This window comes from Erithacus rubecula, assembly GCF_903797595.1.
Source record: "Erithacus rubecula genome assembly, contig: scaffold_967_arrow_ctg1, whole genome shotgun sequence".
Lineage (NCBI taxonomy): Eukaryota > Metazoa > Chordata > Aves > Passeriformes > Muscicapidae > Erithacus > Erithacus rubecula.
The window spans coordinates 1-24,405 of NW_027635365.1; the positions used below are offsets into that span (position 1 = coordinate 1).

At 48.4% G+C, this 24,405-nt stretch overlaps 1 protein-coding gene across 1 annotated transcript; it reads right to left on the minus strand.

Annotated features, from left to right (window-relative positions):
• Positions 1–1,031: 1,031 nt before the first annotated feature.
• Positions 1,032–16,509, minus strand: LOC306816882 (EVI5-like protein; the record flags this gene model as incomplete). The annotated part of the gene is made up of 5 exons (XM_079333325.1): positions 1,032–1,256; positions 3,882–4,071; positions 10,325–10,471; positions 10,522–10,679; positions 16,486–16,509. Coding segments are annotated over 5 exons (744 nt in total), but the record flags the coding sequence as incomplete, so codon positions are not given.
• Between the last annotated feature and the right edge of the window lie 7,896 nt (positions 16,510–24,405).

The following is a 24,405-nucleotide window of genomic DNA, read 5'->3' on the forward strand; positions in this document are numbered from 1 at the left end:
GCTGTCCTGTCCCTGTCCCTGTGTCACCCCCTGTCCCAGTGCCACCCCAGGCAGTGTCCCCCTGTCCCTGTCCCACCCCAGGCAGTGTCCCCATGTCCCCAAGTGTCACCTTCATGACGTTGAAGAGCACCTCCTGTCCCTGTCCCTGTGTCCCAGTGCCACCCCAGGCAGTGTCCCCGTGTCCCCAAGTGTCACCTTCATGACGTTGAAGAGCACCTCCTGTCCCAGGCTGTGCTGTCCCTCTCCCTGTGTCACCCCCTGTCCCAGTGCCACCCCAGGCAGTGTCCCCAAGTGTCACCTTCATGACGTTGAAGAGCACCTCCTGTCCCAGGCTGTGCTGTCCCTGTGTCACCCCCTGTCCCTGTCCCACCCCAGGCAGTGTCCCCATGTCCCAGTGCCACCCCAGGCAGTGTCCCCGTGTCCCCAAGTGTCACCTTCATGACGTTGAAGAGCACCTCCTGTCCCAGGCTGTGCTGTCCCTGTCCCTGTGTCACCCCGTGTCCCAGTGCCACCCCAGGCAGTGTCCCCATGTCCCAGTGCCACCCCAGGCAGTGTCCCCAAGTGTCACCTTCATGACGTTGAAGAGCACCTCCTGTCCCAGGCTGTGCTGTCCCTGTCCCTGTGTCACCCCCTGTCCCAGTGCCACCCCAGGCAGTGTCCCCCTGTCCCAGTGCCACCCCAGGCAGTGTCCCCAAGTGTCACCTTCATGACGTTGAAGAGCACCTCCTGTCCCTGTCCCTGTGTCCCAGTGCCACCCCAGGCAGTGTCCCCATGTCCCCAAGTGTCACCTTCATGACGTTGAAGAGCACCTCCTGCCCTTGTCCCCATGTCCCAGTGCCACCCCAGGCAGTGTCCCTGTGTCCCAGTGCCACCCCAGGCAGTGTCCCCAAGTGTCACCTTCATGACGTTGAAGAGCACCTCCTGGCCCAGGCTGTGCTGTCCCTGTCCCTGTGTCACCCCGTGTCCCAGTGCCACCCCAGGCAGTGTCCCCCTGTCCCAGTGCCACCCCAGGCAGTGTCCCCAAGTGTCACCTTCATGACGTTGAAGAGCACCTCCTGTCCCAGGCTGTGCTGTCCCCTGAAGAAGTCGTGCTCGGGGTAGGTGCGGGCGATGTCCCTGCGGATCAGCCGCTCGCAGGGGGAGCTCCTGCGCAGCAGCTCCGAGTACTGAGCCTTGAGCGGCAGCTCGGCCGCGCTGCACAGCAGCTGCCACACGATGGCGCGGAAATGCTGCGGGATCCCCTTGCGGATCAGCTCCTGGGGACGGGAAAACCCTAAACGTGACCCCAAAACCCCAAATGGGATCCTAAATGGGACCCCAAAACCCCAAACACAACCCCAAACTCATCCCATTGACCCCAAATCTGCAGCCCCAGGGCACAGCAGCTGCCACACGATGGCGCGGAAATGCTGCGGGATCCCCTTGCGGATCAGCTCCTGGGGACGGGAAAACCCCAAACGTGACCCCAAAACCCCAAACGGGATCCCAAACCCCCAAACGGGATCCCAAAACCCCAAACGGGATCCTAAACACAACCCCAAACCCCAAATGTGACCCCAAATCTGCTGCCCCAGGGCACAGCAGCTGCCACACGATGGCGCGGAAATGCTGCGGGATCCCCTTGCGGATCAGCTCCTGGGGACGGGAAAACCCTAAATGGGACCCCAAAATCCCAAACGGGACCCCAAAACCCCAAACACAACCCCAAACCCCAAATGTGAATCCAATCCCCTGCCCCTGCCCCACAGCAGCTGCCACACGATGGCGCGGAAATGCTGCGGGATCCCCTTGCGGATCAGCTCCTGGGGACGGGAAAACCCCAAATGGGACCCCAAAACCCCAAATGGGACCCCAAAACCCCAAACACAACCCTAAACCCCAAATGTGACCCCAAATCTGCAGCCCCAGGGCGCAGCAGCTGCCACACGATGGCGCGGAAATGCTGCGGGATCCCCTTGCGGATCAGCTCCTGGGGACACACAGACCCCAAATGGGACCCCAAAACCCCAAACGGGATCCTAAACACAACCCCAAATCCAAAACACAACCCCAAACACAACCCCAAACCCGAAATGTGACCCCAAATCTGCAGCCCCAGGGCACAGCAGCTGCCACACGATGGCACAGAAATGCTGCGGGATCCCCTTGCGGATCAGCTCCTGGGGACACACAGACCCCAAATGGGATCCCAAAACCCTAAATGGAACCCCAAAACCCCAAACACAACCCTAAACACAACCCCAAATCCCAAACTCATCCCATTGACCCCAAATCTGCTGCCCCAGGGCACAGCAGCTGCCACACGATGGCGCGGAAATGCTGCGGGATCCCCTTGCGGATCAGCTCCTGGGGACGGGAAAACCCTAAATGGGACCCCAAAACCCCAAATGGGACCCCAAAACCCCAAATGGGACCCCAAAACCCTAAATGGGACCCCAAAACCCTAAATGGGATCCTAAATGTGACCCCAAACCCTAAATGGGACCCCAAATGTCACCCCAAGCTCATCCCATTAACCACAAATGTGACCCCAAACCCCAAATGGGACCCCAAACCCCAAATGGGATCCCAAATGTGACCCCAAACCCAAATGAGACCCCAAATGTGACCCCAAACCCCAAATGGGACCCCAAACCCCAAATGGGACCCTAAATGTGACCCCAAACCCTAAATGGGACCCTAAATATCACCCCAAGCTCATCCCATTAACCCCAAATGTGACCCCAAACCCCAAATGGGATCCTAAATGTGACCCCAAACCCTAAATGGGACACTAAATGTGACCCCAAACCCCAAATGTGACCCCAAACCCCAAATGTGACCCCAAACCCCAAATGGGATCCTAAATGTCACCCCAAACCCCAAATAGGACCCTAAATATCACCCCAAACTCATCCCATTAACCACAAATGCGACCCCAAATGGGACCCCAAATGTGACCCCAAACCCCAAATGGGACCCCAAACCCCAAATGGGACCCCAAACCCCAAATGGGACCCCAAATGGGACCCCAAACCCCAAATGGGACCCTAAATGTCACCCCAAACCCTAAATGGGACCCCAAATGTGACCCCAAACCCTAAATGGGACCCCAAATGGGACCCCAAATGTGACCCCAAATGTCACCCCAAACCCTAAATGGGATCCTAAATGTGACCCCAAACCCTAAATGGGACACTAAATGTCACCCCAAACCCCAAATGGGACACTAAATGTCACCCCAAACCCTAAATGGGACACTAAATGTGACCCCAAACCCCAAATGTGAACCCAAATGTGACCCCAAACCCAAATGGGACCCTAAATGTGACCTAGGTGGGATAAATCCAACCCAAAATTCATCCCATTGGACAAACTCACCCCAAACTGGTCAATCCCACCCCAAACTGGCCGATTCCACCCCAAACTGGCCAATCCCACCCCAAACTGGAAAATTCCACCCCAAACTGGCCAATCCCACCCCAAACTGGCCGATTCCACCCCAAACTGGCCAATCCCACCCCAAACTGGTCAATCCCACCCCAAACTGGCCAATCCCACCCCAAACTGGCCAATCCCACCCCAAACTGGCCAATTTAAACCCAGACTGGCCAATCCCACCCCAAACTGGCCAATCCCACCCCAAACTGGTCAATCCCACCCCAAACTGGCCAATTCCACCCCAAACTGGCCAATCCCACCCCAAATTAGCCAATTCCACCCCAAACTGGCCAATCCCACCCCAAACTGGCCAATCCCACCCCAAACTGGCCAATCCCACCCCAAACTGGCCAATCCCACCCCAAACTGGCCAATCCCACCCCAAACTGGCCAATCCCACCCCAAACTGGCCAATCCCACCCCAAACTGGCCGATCCCACCCCAAACTGGCCGATTCCCACCTTGAGCAGCTTCTCCTTCTTCCTCCTCCAGTCGTCCCAGTGGCTGACGATGCGGCCCCAGAGGCTCCAGGTGTCCTCCTCCAGCTGGCCCAGGCTGGACGAGGCCGAGGAGCTGGAGAGCAGCGAGGAGCCGCTGCTGCGGCGCGAGCCGCCGACCGAGCGCAGCGACTTGGAGTCAGCCTCCAGCAGCCTGGGGGGGTTAAACCAGGCTTAAACTGGGCCTAGAGTGAGCCTAGAGTGAGCCTAGAGTGAGACTGAACTGAGCCAGGGCTGAGCCTGGACTGAGCCTGGACTGAGCCAGGGCTGAGCCGCCGACCGAGCGCAGCGACTTGGAGTCAGCCTCCAGCAGCCTGGGGGGGTTAAACCAGGCTTAAACTGGGCCTAGAGTGAGCCTAGAGTGAGCCTAGAGTGAGCCTAGAGTGAGCCTAGAGTGAGCCTAGAGTGAGACTGAACTGAGCCGCCGACCGAGCGCAGCGACTTGGAGTCAGCCTCCAGCAGCCTGGGGGGGTTAAACCAGGCTTAAACTGGGCCTAAAGTGAGCCTAGAGTGAGCCTAGAGTGAGCCTGAACTGAGCCGCCGACCGAGCGCAGCGACTTGGAGTCTGCCTCCAGCAGCCTGGGGGGGTTAAACCAGGCTTAAACTGAGCCTAAACCGAGCCTAGAGTGAGACTAGAGTGAGGCTAGAGTGAGACTGAACAGAGCCAGGGCTGAGCCGCCGACCGAGCGCAGCGACTTGGAGTCAGCCTCCAGCAGCCTGGGGGGGTTAAACCAGGCTTAAACTGGGCCTAAAGTGAGCCTAGAGTGAGCCTAGAGTGAGACTGAACTGAGCCTGAACTGAGCCTGGACTGAGCCTGAACTGAGCCGCCGACCGAGCGCAGCGACTTGGAGTCAGCCTCCAGCAGCCTGGGGGGGAAACTGAGCTTAAACTGAGCCTAAACCGAGCCTAGAGTGAGCCCAGAGTGAGACTAGAGTGAGACTGAACTGAGCCTAAACCGAGCGCAGCGACTTGGAGTCAGCCTCCAGCAGCCTGGGGGGGTTAAACCAGGCTTAAACTGGGCCTAGAGTGAGCCTAGAGTGAGACTGAACTGAGCGTGAACAGAGACAGGGCTGAGCCGCCGACCGAGCGCAGCGACTTGGAGTCAGCCTCCAGCAGCCTGGGGGGGTTAAACCAGGCTTAAACTGAGCCTAAACCGAGCCTAGAGTGAGCCTAGAGTGAGCCTAGAGTGAGCCGAAAGTGAGACTAGAGTGAGCCTGAACTGAGCCTAAAGTGAGCCTAGAGTGAGCCTGGACTGAGCCTGAACTGAGCCTGGACTGAGCCTGGGCTGAGCCTGGACTGAGCCTGGACTGAGCCTGACCTGAGCCTGGACTGAGCCTGGACTGAGCCTGAACTGAGCCTGAGCTGAGCCTGAGCTGAGCCTGGACTGAGCCTGAGCTGAGCCTGGGCTGAGCCTGGACTGAGCCTGAACTGAGCCTGAGCTGAGCCTGAACTGAGCCTGGACTGAGCCTGAGCTGAGCCTGGGCTGAGCCTGAACTGAGCCTGAACTCAGCCTGGGCTGAGCCTGAACTGAGCCTGAGCTGAGCCTGAACTGAGCCTGGACTGAGCCTGGGCTGAGCCTGGGCTGAGCCTGAACTGAGCCTGAACTCAGCCTGGGCTGAGCCTGAACTGAGCCTGGACTGAGCCTGAGCTGAGCCTGGGCTGAGCCTGAACTGAGCCTGGACTGAGCCTGAACTGAGCCTGGACTGAGCCTGAACTGAGCCTGGGCTGAGCCTGGACTGAGCCTGGACTGAGCCTGGACTGAGCCTGAACTGAGCCTGAGCTGAGCCTGAGCTGAGCCTGGGCTGAGCCTGAACTGAGCCTGAACTGAGCCTGGGCTGAGCCTGGGCTGAGCCTGGGATGAGCCTGGACTGAGCCTGGACTGAGCCTGGGCTGAGCCTGAACTGAGCCTGGGCTGAGCCTGAACTGAGTCTGGGCTGAGCCTGAGCTGAGCCTGGGCTGAGCCTGAACTGAGCCTGAACTGAGCCTGGGCTGAGCCTGAACTGAGCCTGAATTGAGCCTGAGCTGAGCCTGGGCTGAGCCCGGGCTGAGCCTGGACTGAGCCAGGACTGAGCCTGGACTGAGCCTGAACTGAGCCTGGGCTGAGCCTGAGCTGAGCCTGAGCTGAGCCTGGACTGAGCCTGAACTGAGCCTGAGCTGAGCCTGAGCTGAGCCTGGGCTGAGCCTGAACTGAGCCTGAACTGAGCCTGGACTGAGCCTGGACTGAGCCTGAACTGAGCCTGAACTGAGCCTGGACTGAGCCTGAACTGAGCCTGGACTGAGCCTGGACTGAGCCTGGGCTGAGCCTGAACTGAGCCTGAACTGAGCCTGGACTGAGCCTGAGCTGAGCCTGGGCTGAGCCTGAGCTGAGCCTGAACTGAGCCTGGACTGAGCCTGGGCTGAGCCTGGACTGAGCCTGGGCTGAGCCTGGGCTGAGCCTGAACTGAGCCTGGGCTGAGCCTGGGCTGAGCCTGAACTGAGCCTGGACTGAGCCTGAATTGAGCCTGGGCTGAGCCTGAACTGAGCCTGGACTGAGCCTGAACTGAGCCTGGACTGAGCCTGAACTGAGCCTGGGCTGAGCCTGGACTGAGCCTGGACTGAGCCTGGGCTGAGCCTGAACTGAGCCTGAGCTGAGCCTGAGCTGAGCCTGGGCTGAGCCTGAACTGAGCCTGAACTGAGCCTGGGCTGAGCCTGGGCTGAGCCTGAACTGAGCCTGGACTGAGCCTGGACTGAGCCTGAGCTGAGCCTGGGCTGAGCCTGAACTGAGCCTGAACTGAGCCTGAGCTGAGCCTGGACTGAGCCTGAACTGAGCCTGAACTGAGCCTGAGCTGAGCCTGGACTGAGCCTGGGCTGAGCCTGAACTGAGCCAGGACTGAGCCTGGACTGAGCCTGAACTGAGCCTGGGCTGAGCCTGGACTGAGCCTGAACTGAGCCTGGGCTGAGCCTGGACTGAGCCAGGACTGAGCCTGGACTGAGCCTGGACTGAGCCTGGACTGAGCCTGAACTGAGCCTGGACTGAGCCTGGACTGAGCCTGAGCTGAGCCTGGGCTGAGCCTGAACTGAGCCTGGACTGAGCCTGAACTGAGCCTGGACTGAGCCTGGACTGAGCCTGGACTGAGCCTGGACTGAGCCTGAGCTGAGCCTGAGCTGAGCCTGGACTGAGCCTGGACTGAGCCTGGACTGAGCCTGAACTGAGCCTGGACTGAGCCTGGACTGAGCCTGAGCTGAGCCTGGGCTGAGCCTGAACTGAGCCTGGACTGAGCCTGAACTGAGCCTGGACTGAGCCTGAACTGAGCCTGGACTGAGCCTGGACTGAGCCTGGACTGAGCCTGGACTGAGCCTGAGCTGAGCCTGAGCTGAGCCTGGACTGAGCCTGGGCTGAGCCTGAACTGAGCCTGGACTGAGCCTGGACTGAGCCTGAATTGAGCCTGGGCTGAGCCTGAACTGAGCCTGGACTGAGCCTGAACTGAGCCTGGGCTGAGCCTGAACTGAGCCTGGGCTGAGCCTGAACTGAGCCTGAACTGAGCCTGAACTGAGCCTGGGCTGAGCCTGGGCTGAGCCTGAACTGAGCCTGAACTGAGCCTGAGCTGAGCCTGGACTGAGCCTGAGCTGAGCCTGGGCTGAGCCTGAACTGAGCCTGAGCTGAGCCTGAGCTGAGCCTGGACTGAGCCTGGGCTGAGCCTGAACTGAGCCTGGACTGAGCCTGGACTGAGCCTGAACTGAACCTGGACTGAGCCTGAACTGAGCCTGAACTGAGCCTGAGCTGAGCCTGGGCTGAGCCTGAACTGAGCCTGAGCTGAGCCTGAGCTGAGCCTGGACTGAGCCTGGGCTGAGCCTGAACTGAGCCTGGACTGAGCCTGGACTGAGCCTGAATTGAGCCTGGGCTGAGCCTGAACTGAGCCTGGACTGAGCCTGAACTGAGCCTGGGCTGAGCCTGAACTGAGCCTGGGCTGAGCCTGAACTGAGCCTGAACTGAGCCTGAACTGAGCCTGGGCTGAGCCTGGGCTGAGCCTGAACTGAGCCTGAACTGAGCCTGAGCTGAGCCTGGGCTGAGCCTGAACTGAGCCTGAACTGAACCTGGACTGAGCCTGAACTGAGCCTGGACTGAGCCTGGACTGAGCCTGGGCTGAGCCTGAACTGAGCCTGAACTGAGCCTGAGCTGAGCCTGAACTGAGCCTGGACTGAGCCTGAGCTGAGCCTGGGCTGAGCCTGGGCTGAGCCTGAGCTGAGCCTGGGCTGAGCCTGGACTGAGCCTGGACTGAGCCTGAACTGAGCCTGAACTGAGCCTGGACTGAGCCTGGGCTGAGCCTGGACTGAGCCTGGACTGAGCCTGAACTGAGCCTGGGCTGAGCCTGGGCTGAGCCTGGACTGAGCCTGGACTGAGCCTGGACTGAGCCTGGACTGAGCCTGAACTGAGCCTGGGCTGAGCCTGGACTGAGCCTGGGCTGAGCCTGGGCTGAGCCTGAACTGAGCCTGGACAGAGCCTGGGCTGAGCCTGAGCTGAGCCTGGACTGAGCCTGGGCTGAGCCTGGACTGAGCCTGAACTGAGCCTGGGCTGAGCCTGAACAGAGCCTGAACTGAGCCTGGGCTGAGCCTGGGCTGAGCCTGGACTGAGCCTGGACTGAGCCTGGACTGAGCCTGACCTGAGCCTGAATTGAGCCTGGACTGAGCCTGAACTGAGCCTGGACTGAGCCTGGACTGAGCCTGAACTGAGCCTGAGCTGAGCCTGGACTGAGCCTGGACTGAGCCTGGGCTGAGCCTGAACTGAGCCTGGACTGAGCCTGGACTGAGCCTGAATTGAGCCTGGACTGAGCCTGGACTGAGCCTGAACTGAGCCTGAGCTGAGCCTGGACTGAGCCTGGGCTGAGCCTGAACTGAGCCTGGACTGAGCCTGGACTGAGCCTGAGCTGAGCCTTAACTGAGCCTGGACTGAGCCTGAATTGAGCCTGGACTGAGCCTGGACTGAGCCTGAACTGAGCCTGAACTGAGCCTGAGCTGAGCCTGAACTGAGCCTGGACTGAGCCTGAATTGAGCCTGGACTGAGCCTGAACTGAGCCTGAGCTGAGCCTGAACTGAGCCTGGACTGAGCCTGAATTGAGCCTGGACTGAGCCTGGGCTGAGCCTGAGCTGAGCCTGGACTGAGCCTGGACTGAGCCTGAACTGAGCCTGAACTGAGCCTGAGCTGAGCCTGAGCTGAGCCTGGACTGAGCCTGAGCTGAGCCTGAGCTGAGCCTGGACTGAGCCTGAACTGAGCCTGAACTGAGCCTGAGCTGAGCCTGGACTGAGCCTGAACTGAGCCTCGACTGAGCCTGGACTGAGCCTGGACTGAGCCTGGACTGAGCCTGGGCTGAGCCTGGACTGAGCCTGGGCTGAGCCTGAACTGAGCCTGGACTGAGCCTGAGCTGAGCCTGAACTGAGCCTGGGCTGAGCCTGGACTGAGCCTGGACTGAGCCTGAACTGAGCCTGGGCTGAGCCTGAACTGAGCCTGGACTGAGCCTGGACTGAGCCTGAACTGAGCCTGAACTGAGCCTGAACTGAGCCTGGACTGAGCCTGGGCTGAGCCTGGGCTGAGCCTGAACTGAGCCTGAACTGAGCCTGGACTGAGCCTGAACTGAGCCTGGACTGAGCCTGGACTGAGCCTGGGCTGAGCCTGAGCTGAGCCTGGGCTGAGCCTGAGCTGAGCCTGGACTGAGCCTGGACTGAGCCTGAACTGAGCCTGGACTGAGCCTGGACTGAGCCTGGACTGAGCCTGGACTGAGCCTGGGCTGAGCCTGAGCTGAGCCTGAGCTGAGCCTGGACTGAGCCTGGGCTGAGCCTGAACTGAGCCTGAGCTGAGCCTGGGCTGAGCCTGGACTGAGCCTGAACTGAGCCTGAGCTGAGCCTGGGCTGAGCCTGGACTGAGCCTGGGCTGAGCCTGGGCTGAGCCTGAGCTGAGCCTGGACTGAGCCTGGACTGAGCCTGGGCTGAGCCTGAGCTGAGCCTGGACTGAGCCTGGACTGAGCCTGAACTGAGCCTGGACTGAGCCTGGGCTGAGCCTGGACTGAGCCTGAGCTGAGCCTGAACTGAGCCTGAACTGAGCCTGAGCTGAGCCTGGACTGAGCCTGAGCTGAGCCTGAGCTGAGCCTGAACTGAGCCTGGACTGAGCCTGGACTGAGCCTGGACTGAGCCTGGGCTGAGCCTGAGCTGAGCCTGGACTGAGCCTGAACTGAGCCTGGACTGAGCCTGAACTGAGCCTGGGCTGAGCCTGAGCTGAGCCTGGGCTGAGCCTGAGCTGAGCCTGGACTGAGCCTGAGCTGAGCCTGAGCTGAGCCTGGGCTGAGCCTGAGTGACCCCAAACTGACCCAAAAATGGAAACACTCCCCAAAATCTCAAACATTGTGCAGGAATTTCCAAATTTTTCATGTCCTGACCGGTTCTGCTCCTCCAGCTTTGCCAGCAGCTGCAGCTCGCCGGGGCTCAGCCGCTCCCCAGGGCTCGCTTCCGCTTCCGCTTCCGGTTCCGCGTCCGGTGCCGCTTCCGCGTCCGGTGCCGCTTCCGCGTCCGGTGCCGGTTCCGCTCTTGGTTCCAGTTCCGCTTCCGGTGCCGGTTCGAGTTCCGGTTCCGGTGCCGCTTCCGCTTCCGGTGCCGCTTCCGCTTCCGGTGCCGCTTCCGCTTCCGCGTCCGGTGCCGGTTCCGCTCCCGTTGCCGGTTCCAGTTCCGCGTCCGGTGCCGCTTCCGCTTCCGGTTCCAGTTCCGGTTCCGCTCTTGGTTCCAGTTCCGGTTCCACTCCCAGTTCCAGTTTCACTCCCGTTTCCGGTTCCGCTCCCGGTTCCAGTTCCGGTTCCGTTTCCGGTTCCAGTTCCGGTGCCGGTTCTGCTCTTGGTTCCGGTTCTGCTCCCGGTGCCGGTTCCACTCCCAGTTCCAGTTTCACTCCCGGTTCCGGTTCTGCTGCCGGTTCCAGTTTCACTCCTGGTTCTAGTTCCAGTTCCGGTTCTGCTCCTGGTTCTAGTTCCGGTTCCGGTTCTGCTCCCGGTTCCGGTTCCAGTTTCGGTTCCGTTCCCGGTTCCAGTGTCACTCCCGGTTCCGGTTCTGCTCCCAGTTCCGGTTCCAGTTCCAGTTCCGGTTCCGCTCCCAGTTCCGGTTTCTCTCCCGGTGCCGGTCCCGGTTTCACTCCTGGTGCCGGTTCCGTTCCCGGTGCTGGTTCTGGTTTCACTCCCAGTTCCACTTCCGGTTCCAGTTTCACTCCCGGTTCCGGTTCCGGTTCCGCTCCTGGTTCCGGTTTCACTCCTGGTTCCGGTTCCGGTTCCAGTTCCGGTTCCGCTCCCGGTTCTGTTCCCGGTTCCGGTTCCAGTTCCGGTTTCACTCCTGGTGCCGGTTCTGCTCCCAGTTCCGGTTCCGCTCCTGGTTCCGGTTTCACTCCTGGTGCCAGTTCCGGTTCCAGTTCCGGTTCCGGTTTCACTCCCGGTTCCGGTTCCGCTCCTGGTTTCGGTTTCACTCCTGGTTCCGGTTCTGGTTCCAGTTCCAGTTCCGGTTCCGCTCCCGGTTCTGTTCCCACTCCCGGTTCCGGTTTCACTCCTGGTGCCGGTTCCGGTTCCGCTCTCGGTTCCGGTGCCAGTTCCAGTTTCACTCCCGGTTCCGCTCCCGGTTCTGGTTCCGGTTTCACTCCTGGTGCCAGTTCCGGTTCCGGTTCCGCTCTCGGTTCTGCTCCCGGTTCCGGTTCCGCTCCCAGTTCCAGTTCTGGTTTCACTCCTGGTGCTGATTCCGGTTCCAGTTCCAGTTCCGGTTTCACTCCCAGTTCCGGTTCCGGTTCCGGTTTCACTCCTGGTTCCGGTTCCGGTTCCAGTTCCACTCCTGGTTCCGGTTCCAGTTCCAGTTCCGGTTCTGCTCCCGGTTCCGCTCCCGGTTCTGGTTCCAGTTCCGGTTCCGCTCCCGGTTCTGTTCCCGGTTCCGGTTCCGGCCCCTCCCCCCGCTCGGGGGCGGCCATGGCGGGATCAGCTGCCGGAAAATTCAAATTTGGGAATTTCACCCCAAAATCTCAAATCTCACTCCCAAAATTCCCAAAATTCATCCCAAATTTCACCCCCAAAATTGAGATTTTACCCCAAAATTGACATTTCACCCCAAAATCCCAAATTTCACCCCAAAATTGCAAATTTTACCCAAAATTGCAAATTTCACCCCCAAAATTCCAAATTTCACCCCAAAATTCCCAAATTTTACCCAGAATCCCAAATTTCACACAAAAATTGATATTTCACACAAAAATCCCAAATTTCGCCCCAAAAATTGACATTTCACCCCCAAAATTCCAAATTTTGCCCCAAAATTCCCAAATTTCACCCCCAAATTTCCAAATTTCACCCCCAAAATTTGACATTTCACCCAAAATTCCAAATTTCATTCCCAAAATTCCAAATTTCACCCCAAAATTCCCAAATTTTGCCCCAAAATTGACATTTCATCCCAAAATGCCAAATTCCCAAATTTCACCCCCAAAATCCCAAATTTCACCCCAAAAATTGAGATTTTACCCCAAAATTGACATTTCACCCCAAAATTCCACATTTCAGCCCAAAATTCCCAAATTTTACCCCAAAATTCCCAAAATTCATCCCAAAAATTGAGATTTTACCCCCAAAATTTCCAAATTTCACCCCAAATTTCACCCCCAAATCCCAAATTTTACCCCCAAATTTCACAAAAAAAATCCCAAATTTCACCCCCAAAAATTGACATTTCCCCCAAAATTGCAAATTATAGCCCAAAATTCCCAAATTTTACCCCAAAATCCCAAATTTTACACCAAAATTCCAAATTTTACCCAAAAATCACAAATTTCACCCCAAAATTTCCAAATTTCACCCCCAAAATCCCAAATTTCACCCCCAAAATTCCAATTTTCACAAAAAATTTCCCAAATTTCACCCCAAAATTCCCAATTTCACCCCCAAAATTCCCAAATTTCACCGCAAAAATTGAGATTTTACCCCCAAAATTTCCAAATTTTACCACAAATTTCACCCCCAAATCCCAAATTTTACCCCCAAATTTCACAAAAAAAATCCCAAATTTCACCCCCAAAAATTGATATTTCCCCCAAAATTCCAAATTATAGCCCAAAATTCCCAAATTTTACCCAAAAATCCCAATTTTTATCCCAAAATCCCAAATTTTACCCAAAAATCGCAAATTTCACCCCAAAATTTCCAAATTTCACCCCAAACTTTACCTCAAAATTCCCAAATTTCACCCCAAAAATCTAAATTTCACCCCCAAAATTCCAATTTTCACAAAAAAATTCCCAAATTTCACCCCAAAATTCCCAAATTTCACCCCAAAATTTCCACATTTCACCCCAAATTTTACCCCAAAATCCCAAATTTCACCCCAAAAATCTAAATTTTACCCCCAAAATTCCAAATTTCACAAAAAAATTCCCAAATTTCACCCCAAAATTTCCAAATTTTACCCCAAAATCCCAAATTTCACACCAAAAATCTAAATTTTACCCCCAAAATTCCCAATTTCACCCCAAAATTGACATTTCACCCCCAAAATTTCCACAAAATTTCGAAATTTCACCCCAAATTTTCACATTTTGACCCCATTTTTCCATTCCCCCTTTTTCCTTTTTTCCCATTTTTTCCCATTTTTTTCCTTTTTTTCCCCAATTTTTCCCCAATTTTGGAATTTTTTTTCCTTTATTTTTTTCACCCTCCCAAAATTTCCCCAAATCCAACAATTTTTCCACTTTCCACAGAACCCAAAAAAAGCCCCAAAACTTCATTAATTTACCCCAAAAAAATCTCAATTATTGGATGAAAAAATTTGGAAATAAAAAAAATTAGGGATTCAACCCCAAATATTCCCCAAAATTGGGGAAAAAATGGAAAAAAAAAGATAAAAATGGGATAAAAACCCAAATTTTATTCGAGGAAAAACAGATTAAAATTTTCAATCCCATAAATCAAAAATAACCAAAAATAGAAAAAAAAAAAAAAAACAAATCCAAATTTATCATCAAATCAGAGCCCCCAATCCCAAATTTTGGGATTTTTTTGGGAAAATTTTGCTTTTCAAGGAGAATTTTTTGGGGAAAAAAAATCAGAATTTCAACCCCAAAATTAATATTTTGGGGGGGGGTTTTGGTTTTTAAAATATTTTGGTTTTAATAAAAATAAATAATTTAAATATTTATTGTATTTAATATTTTAAAATTTTTTTGTTTAATGTTTGAAGAGAAAAAGGAGCTCAGAGAGCTAAAAAATGGAAGAAAAAAACCCAAAAAATGGGAGTTTGATCCCAAAAAAACAAAAAAAAATTTCCAAAAATGGGAGTTTGAACCCCCCCCCAAAAAAACCCCAAAAATGGGATTTTTAACCCCCAAAAAACCCCCAAAAATGGGAGTTTGAACCTCAAAAAACCAAAAAAATCGGAGTTTGAACCTCAAAAAAAACCCCAAAAAATGGGAGTTTGATCCCAAAAAAACCCAAAAAATCACAAAAATGGGAGTTTGAACCCCAAAAAAACCCCAAAAATGGGATTTTTAACCCCAAAAAACCCCCCAAAAATGGGAGTCTGAACCTCAAAAAACCAAAAAAAAATGGGAGTTTGAACCTCAAAAAAAACCCCAAAAAATGGGAGTTTGATCCCAAAAAAAAACCCCAAAAAAAATCCCAAAAATGGGAGTTTGATCCCCAAAAAAACCCCAAAAATGGGAGTTTTAACACCCCCAAAAAACCCCCCAAAAATGGGAGTTTGATCCCAAAAAAACCCAAAAAATCACAAAAATGGGAGTTTGAACCCCAAAAAAAACCCCCAAAATGGGAGTTTTAACACCCCCAAAAAAACTCCAAAAAACGGGAGTTTGATCCCAAAAAAAACCCCCAAAAAATCCCAAAAATGGGAGTTTGATCCCCAAAAAAACCCCAAAAATGGGAGTTTTAACACCCCCAAAAAAACTCCAAAAAATGGGAGTTTGATCCCAAAAAAAACCCCCAAAAAATCCCAAAAATTGGAGTTTGATCCCCAAAAAAAAACCCCAAAATGGGAATTTGAACCCCAAAAAAACCCCCCAAAATGGGAGTTTGAACCCCAAAAAAACCCCAAAAATGGGATTTTGAACCCAAAAAAACCCCCCTAAAATGGGAGTTTAAACCCCAAAAATACCCAAAAAACCCCCCAAAAAATGGGAGTTTGAACCCAAAAAAAAACCCCCAAAAATGGGAGTTTGAACCCCAAAAAAACCCAAAAATGGGAGTTTGATCCCCCCCAAAAAAACCCCAAAAAACCCCAAAAATGGGAGTTTGAATCCCCAAAAAAACCCAAAAAATGGAAATTTGAACCCCAAAAAAACCTCAAAAAAACTTCCCAAAATAAGTTTGAACCCCAAAAAACCCCCCAAAAAAGGGAGTTTGAACCCCAAAAAAATGGAAATTTGAACCCCCAAAAAAAACCCAAAAAAACCCCAAAAATGGGAGTTTGAATCCCCAAAAAACCCCAAAAATGGGAGTTTGATCCCCCAAAAAAAACCCCCAAAAAACCCCAAAAATGGGAGTTTGAACCTCAAAAAACCAAAAAAATGGGAGTTTGATCCCCCCCAAAAAAAACAAAAATGGGAGTTTGAACCCCAAAAAAACCCAAAAATGGGAGTTTGATCCCCCCCAAAAAAACCCCAAAAATGGGAGTTTGAATCCCCCCAAAAACCCAAAAAAATGGAAATTTGAACCCCAAAAAAACCTCAAAAAAACCTCCCAAAATAAGAGTTTGAACCCAAAAAAAACCCCCAAAAAACCCCCAAAATGGAAGTTTGAACCCCAAAAAACCCCCCAAAAAAGGGAGTTTGAACCCCAAAAAATTGGAAATTTGAACCCCAAAAAAAACCCCAAAAAAACCCCAAAAATGGGAGTTTGATCCCCCAAAAAAACCCCCAAAAAACCCCAAAAATGGGAGTTTGAACCTCAAAAAACCAAAAAAATGGGAGTTTGATCCCCCCCAAAAAAAACAAAAATGGGAGTTTGAACCTCAAAAAAACCCAAAAATGGGGTCAGATCAAGACCCCAAAAATGGGGGTGACCCCAAATCCCCTAAAAGGGCGGGAATTGGGTAAAAAAAAAAAAAAAAAAAAATTAAAAAAAGGGGGTGACCCCGAATTTCTCCAAAATGGAGGTGACCCCCAAATCCCCTCAAAGGGGGGGATCAGGTAAAAAAAAAATAAAATAAAAAAAAGGGGTGACCCCAAATTTCTCCAAAATGGGGGTTAACCTAAATCTCGTAATAAAATGGGGTGACCCCAAAGCCCCTCAAGAAATGGGGGTGACCCCAAAGGCCTCACAAAGGAGGCGCCCCCATTTTCCCCTCAGGGCTGTTCCCCCCTCACGCAAAAAGGGCGGGAAACCCCAACCCCCCTTGGGGAGGGGGGGCGCCCCCATTTTCCCCCTCAGGGCGGCGATGCCCCATCCTGAGGGGGACACCCCGCCATTGTTCGATGACAGCCCCTCCATGGCTCCCCCGGTGCCTCGTACCTGCGCTCCGCGGCCATGGCGACCCCCGCCCGTCCTTCTGGGGGGGCTCCGCGCCGATCTCCCCTCACGGGCAGCCCCTCGCCCGCCGCCATCGCGGAGCCGCCGCCGCCGCCCCGGCCGGCACTGACTGACAGCGGGGCGGCCGCTCGGCCAATCAGAGCTCGAGTTTCGCGTCTGGGCCCGCCCACCCGCTGCGTCTTAGCCAATCACGAACCCCACCTGCCGTCTCGCGAATGAATGAATTGCGCAATAGAGTTGATGGACAGGGGGTTTGTCCAATGAGAGACAAGGAGGGGCTTGGCGCCCGCAGCCCCCGTGAGAAGCGGTGTGGAAGGAGCGAATGGAAGGTTCAGGTGCGGAGCGGTGAGAAAAGGTGTAGAGACAGACGAATGGCAGGATTAGGTGGGAATGATTGATGGGTGAAACAGCCAATGAACTGCCGCGTATTGCTTGGAGCGGCACCTGGCTAAAATGAGAGGACAGCAAGCCCCGCCGCTCCACCTGAAGAATTGGGTGTGATTGACAGGAGTTTTAACCAATTGCAGCGCAGAAGCTGCTGGGACAGCCAATGGCAGCGCAGGTACGAGGCGCAGTCCCGCCCCCCAGTGCTCGGCGCTGGTCCCGCCCTCCTGCAGAGATCGCGATTTCTATTGGCCGATAGCGATGATTGACAGCCGGATCCTCCTATGGGGCGTCGAGGAGCCATGAGGGGAAGGTGGAGCGGCGCCATTGGAGGGCCGAGGTGTCGGGGAGAGCGGTGAGAGGTCACCCGGGATGGGCTGAGGATCCCTCATTCCTAAAGAGAATTGTTGGGATTCCCGGCTACGGAGTGAGGGGATCCCTCAAGGATCAGGGAATGGCGTGAGGGGAGTCATTTTGATCCCAAATAAACCCCAAACCCTGAATCCCCAAATCCCAATCAAATCCCAAACCCTCAATCCCCAAATCCCAAATAAACCCCAAACCCTCAATCCTCAAATCCCAAATAAACCCCAAACCCTCAATCCCCAAATCCCAATAAAACCCCAAACCCTGAATCCCCAAATCCCATTAAAATCCCAAACCCTCAATCCCCAAATCCCAATCAAATCCCAAACCCTCAATCCCCAAATCCCAAATAAATCCCAAACCTAAATCCCCAAATCCCAATAAAATCCCAAACCCTCAATCCCCAAATCCCAATAAAATCCCAAATCCCTGATCCCAAATCAATCCCAAATTCTGGAAATGGGGTTTTTGGGGAATTTTTCCAGGTTTGGATTTGGGATTCAGGATTGGGAATTTGGGATTTGGAATCTGGATTTTGGGATTGGTTTAAGTTTTGGGATTTGAGTTTTTGGATTGATTTGGGATTTGGGATTTGAGACTCAGGATTTTGGGTTGATTTGGGATCTACAATTTGGGATTTGGGGCTGATTTTGAGATTTCCATGGACACAAAACTCCCCTTGTGTCTCTTTCCCAAACCCTCCAAAATCTCATTAAAAATTCCATTTTTTTGTTGTTTTTTTTGTTTTTTTTTTAACAGATCCATTCCAAACCAACCCAAAAAGGGGTGAAACAAAAAAAAAGGAAAAATAAAGAAAAGGAGAATTCAACAATTCCCAGGTTTTTCACAAATCCAGCGATGCCGTTCCCAGCAGTGCTCGTGCAGCCAGCGCCCCTCCCCCCCCAGGCTGCTGCAATTCTTCAGCTTCTTCTCAGGATCCTCCTTCCAAATATCCCAAAATCTGCTCCAAAAAAATGGGAAAAGGTAAAAAAAAAATTATCAGGAAAAAAAGAAAAAAAATGGAGGTGAGAAAATTAAAATATGGTTGAAAAATCGCATTTTTCGGGCGCAAAAATCGCATTTTTTTTGGAGGTGAAAATGAGCAAATATTCCAAAATCTGTCCCAAAAAAATGGGAAAAGGTAAAAAAAAAAATCAGGAATTAAAATGGAAAAAAAAGAAAAAAAAAGAGGTGAGAAAATTAAAATATGGTTGAAAAATCGCGTTTTTCGGGCGCAAAAATCGCATTTTTTTGGAGGTGAAAATGAGCAAATATCCCAAAATCTGCCCCAAAAAAATGTGAAAAAGTAAAAAAAAATTATCAGGAATTAAAAGGAAAAAAAAATTTAAAAAAAAGGAGGTGAGAAAATTAAAATATCGTTGAAAAATCGCGTTTTTCGGGCGCAAAAATCGCGGTTTTTTGGAGGTGAAAATGAGCAAATATCCCAAAATCTGCCCCAAAAAAATGGGAAAAGGTAAAAAAAAAATTATCAGGAATGAAAATGGAAAAAAAAAAAAAAAATCGAGGTAAGAAAATTAAAATATGGTTGAAAAATCGCATTTTTCGGGCACAAAAATCGCATTTTTTTGGAGGTGAAAATGAGCAAATATCCCAAAATCTGCCCCAAAAAAAAGGAAAAGGTAAAAAAATTATCAGGAATGAAAATGGAAAAAAAGAAAAAAAAATGGAGGTGAGAAAATTAAAATATGGTTGAAAAATCGCGTTTTTCGGGCGCAAAAATCGCGTTTTTTTGGAGGTGAAAATGAGCAAATATCCCAAAATCTGCCCCAAAAAAATGGGAAAAGGTAAAAAAAAAATTATCAGGAATTAAAAGGAAAAAAAATTTTAAAAAAGGAGGTGAGAAAATTAAAATATTGTTGAAAAATCGTGTTTTTTGGGCACAAAAATCGCATTTTTTTGGAGGTGAAAATGAGCAAATATCCCAAAATCTGTCCCAAAAAAAAGGGAAAAAAAAAATTAAATAATCGAGGTGGGAAAATTAAAATATTCCCTGAAAAATTTCAATTTTTAGATGGGAAATGTGCCCAAAAATCTCATTTTTTGGAGGTGAAAATGATCAAATATCCCAAAATCTGCCCAAAAAAAAAGAGAAAAGAGGCAAAAAAAATCAGGAATTAAAATATCTAAAAAAATAAAAAAGAGGAGGTGAGAAAATTAAAATATCCCCCAAAAATCCCATTTTTTAGATGGGAAATGTGACCAAAAATCTCATTTTTTGGAGGTGAAAATGATCAAATATCCCAAAATCTGCCCCAAAAGAAGAGAGAAAAGGTTAAAAAAAATAAAAATCAGGAATTAAAATATCTAAAAAAAAAAAGAAAAAAGTTTAAAAAAAAAGTCAGGAATTAAAATGTAAAAAAAAAAAAAAAAAATTGAGGTGAGAAAATTAAAATATCTCCAAAAAAATCTCATTTTTCAGGACAAAAATCGCATTTTATTGGAGGTGAAAATGAGCAAATATCCCAAAATCTGCCCCCAAAAAAGTGAAAAAAAAATTTAAATAATCGAGGTGGGAAAATTAAAATATTCCCTGAAAAATTTCAATTTTTAGATGGGAAATGTGCCCAAAAATCTCATTTTTTGGAGGTGAAAATGAGCAAATATCCCAAAATCTGCCCCCAAAAAAATGGGAAAAGGTAAAAAAAAATCAGGAATTAAAATGGAAAAAAAAGAAAAAAAAAGGAGGTGTGAAAATTAAAATATCCCCCCAAAAACCTCCAATTTTTAGAGGGGAAATGTGACCAAAAATCTCATTTTTTTGGAGGTAAAAATGACCAAATATCCCAAAATCTGCCCCAAAAAAAGGGAAAAGGTAAAAAAAAATTATCAGGAATTAAAAGGAAAAAAAATTTTAAAAAAGGAGGTGAGAAAATTAAAATATCGTTGAAAAATCGCGTTTTTCAGGCACAAAAATCGCATTTTTTTGGAGGTGAAAATGAGCAAATATCCCAAAATCTGCCCCAAAAAAAAGGGAAAAGGTAAAAAAAAAAATCAGGAATTAAAATGGAAAAAAAAGAAAAAAAAAGAGGTGAGAAAATTAAAATATGGTTGAAAAATCGCGTTTTTCGGGCGCAAAAATCGCATTTTTTTTTGGAGGTGAAAATGAGCAAATATCCCAAAATCTGCCCCAAAAAAAGGTGAAAAAGTGTTAAAAAAGAACGAGGTGAGAAAATTAAAATATCTCCAAAAAATCCCATTTTTCAGGGGGGAAATGTGAACAAAAATCTCATTTTTTGGAGGTGAAAATGACCAAATATCCCAAAATCTGCCCCCAAAAAAGTGAAAATATATAAAAAAAAAATCAGAAATTAAAATATCTAAAAAAAAAAAAAAATCGAGGTGAGAAAATTAAAATATCTCCAAAAAAATCGCATTTTTCAGGACAAAAATCGCATGTTTTTGGAGGTGAAAATGAGCAAATATCCCAAAATCTGCCCCAAAAAAAAGAGAAAAGAGGCAAAAAAAATCAGGAATTAAAATATCTAAAAAAATAAAAAAGAGGAGGTGAGAAAATTAAAATATCCCCCAAAAATCCCATTTTTTAGATGGGAAATGTGACCAAAAATCTCATTTTTTTGGAGGTAAAAAATGACCAAATATCCCAAAATCTGCCCCAAAAGAAGAGAGAAAAGGTTAAAAAAAATAAAAATCAGGAATTAAAATATCTAAAAAAAAAAAAAAAAAAAAGTTTAAAAAAAAAAGTCAGGAATTAAAATGTAAAAAAAAAAAAAAAAAATGAGGTGAGAAAATTAAAATATCTCCAAAAAATCTCATTTTTCAGGCCCAAAAATCTCATTTTATTGGAGGTGAAAATGACCAAATATCCCAAAATCTGCCCCCCAAAAAAGTGAGAAAAGGTAAAAAAAAATCAGGAATTAAAATATCTAAAAAAATAAAAAAGAGGAGGTGAGAAAATTAAAATATCCCCAAAAAATCCCATTTTTTAGATGGGAAATGTGACCAAAAATCTCATTTTTTTGGAGGTGAAAATGACCAAATATCCCAAAATCTGCCCCAAAAGAAGAGAGAAAAGGTTAAAAAAATAAAAATCAGGAATTAAAATATCTAGAAAAAAAAGAAAAAAGTTTAAAAAAAACGTCAGGAATTAAAATGTAAAAAAAAAAAAAAAAAAAAAAAAAAAAAAAATTGAGGTGAGAAAATTAAAATATCTCAAAAAAATCTCATTTTTCAGGCCCAAAAATCTCATTTTATTGGAGGTGAAAATGACCAAATATCCCAAAATCTACCCCCAAAAATGTGAGAAAAGGTAAAAAAAAATCAGGAATTAAAAATGGAAAAAAAGAAAAAAAAAATTAGGTTAAAAAATTAAAATATCCCCCAAAAAAACCCCAATTTTTAGAGGGGAAATGTGACCAAAAATCTCATTTTTTGGAGGTAAAAATGACCAAATATCCCAAAATCTGCCCCAAAAAAAGTGAAAATAGTTAAAAAAAAATCATGAATTAAAATACCTAAAAAAAAAAAATTAAAAAGGGGTGAGAAAATTAAAATATCCCTGAAAAATCTCATTTTTTCAAAGGTAAAAATGACCAAATACTCCACAATCTGCTCCCAGAAAAAGTGAAAAAAAATTAAAAATATCTAAAAAAAACCTAGGTTAAAAAATTAAAATATCCCCCAAAAAAACCCCAAATTTTTAGAGGGAAAATGTGCCCAAAATCTCATTTTTCAAAGATAAAAATAAAAAATAAAACCACAAAAAAATCAGATTTACAGGCTTGATTTCCCCATTAAATTTTGGGATTTTTTCCTAAAAATTCAGATTTTTTCCCCCGTAAATCAGATTTTTTTCCCCCATAAATCAGATTTTTTCCCCCCAAAATCCCATTTTTTATTTTTCCCCAAAATCCCATTTTTTTTCCCCAAAATCAGATTATTTGTTTTTTATAATCATATTTTTTTGTGTTTTTTACCTGAACTCAGGCTCCTCCTGTGTGACCCAGCTCCACGTCCCCTCCTGCTCTGCCCTGCTCAGCCCCAGCCAGTAGGAAACTCCTGGGACACTCTGCTGCATCAGGAACTCCTGGATATTCCCAAAAAATCCCAAATATCCCAAATATCCCCAAATATCCCAAATATCCCAAATCTCAAAAATCCCAAATCCCAAAAACCCCAAAAATCCCAAATCTCAAATCCCAAAAATCCCAAATCCCAAAAACCCCAAAAATCCCAAATCCCAAATATCCTGGGTCACTCTGCTGCATCAGGAACTCCTGGATATTCCCAAAAAATCCCAAAAATCCCAAATATCCCAAATCTCAAAAATCCCAAATCCCAAAAACCCCAAAAATCCCAAATCCCAAAAAGCCAAATGCCAAAAATCACAAAAATCACAAAAATCCCAAATATCCTGGGTCACTCTGCTGCATCAGGAACTCCTGGATATTCCCAAAAAATCCCAAAAATCCCAAATCTCAAATCCCAAAAATTCCAAATCCCAAAAACCCCAAAAATCCCAAATCCCAAAAATCCCAAATCCCAAATAATCCCAAATCCCAAATATCCTGGGTCACTCTGCTGCATCAGGAACTCCTGGATATTCCCAAAAAATCCCAAAAATCCCAAATATCCCAAATCCCAAAAAGCCAAATGCCAAAAATCACAAAAATCCCAAATCCCAAAAATCCAAAAAGCCAAATAATCCCAAATCCCAAATATCCTGGGTCACTCTGCTGCATCAGAAACTCCTGGATATTCCCAAAAATCCCAAATATCCCAAATATCCCAAATCTCAAAAATCCCAAATCCCAAAAACCCCAAAAATTCCAAATCCCAAAAATCCCCAAAACCCAAATAATCCCCAAAACCCAAATCCCAAATATCCTGGGTCACTCTGCTGCATCAGGAACTCCTGGATATTCCCAAAAATCCCAAAAATCCCAAATATCCCAAATCCCAAAAATCCCAAAAATCCCAAATCCCAAAAATCCCAAATCCCAAAAAGCCAAATGCCAAAAATCACAATAATCCCAAATCCCAAATATCCTGGGTCACTCTGCTGCATCAGGAACTCCTGGATATTCCCAAAAATCCCAAAAATCCCAAATATCCCAAATCCCAAAAATCCCAAAAATCCCAAATCCCAAAAATCCCAAATCCCAAAAAGCCAAATGCCAAAAATCCCAAATCCCAAAAATCCCAAATCCCAAATATCCTGGGACACTCTGCTGCATCAGGAACTCCTGGATATTCCCAAAAATCACAAAAATCCCAAAAATCCCAAATATCCCAAATCTCAAAAATCCCAAATCCCAAAAAGCCAAATGCCAAAAATCACAAAAATCACAAAAATCCCAAATCCCAAATATCCTGGGTCACTCTGCTGCATCAGGAACTCCTGGATATTCCCAAAAAATCCCAAAAATCCCAAATATCCCAAATCCCAAATCCCAAAAAGCCAAATGCCAAAAATCACAAAAATGCCAAATCCCAAAAATCCCAAATCTCAAATCCCAAAAATTCCAAATCCCAAAAATCCCAAATCCCAAAAAGCCAAATGCCAAAAATCTCAAATCCCAAATATCCCAAAAATCCCAAATCCCAAAAATCCCAAATCCCAAATATCCTGGGTCACTCTGCTGCATCAGAAACTCCTGGATATTCCCAAAAAATCCCAAAAATCCCAAATCTCAAATCCCAAAAATTCCAAATCCCAAAAACCCCAAAAATCCCAAATCCCAAATAATCCCAAATCCCAAATATCATGGGTCACTCTGCTGCATCAGGAACTCCTGGATATTCCCAAAAATCCCAAATATCCCAAATCTCAAAAATCCCAAATCCCAAAAACCCCAAAAATCCCAAATCCCAAATCCCAAAAAGCCAAAAGCCAAAAATCACAAAAATCCCAAATCCCAAATATCCTGGGACACTCTGCTGCATCAGCAACTCCTGGATATTCCCAAAAAATCCCAAATATCCCAAATATCCCAAATCTCAAATATCCTGGGTCACTCTGCTGCATCAGGAACTCCTGGATATTCCCAAAAAATCCCAAAAATCCCAAATCCCAAATAATCCCAAATCCCAAATATCATGGGTCACTCTGCTGCATCAGGAACTCCTGGATATTCCCAAAAAATCCCAAAAATCCCAAAAATCCCAAATCTCAAAAATTCCAAATCCCAAAAACCCCAAAAATCCCAAATCTCAAAAATCCCAAAAATCCCAAATCCCAA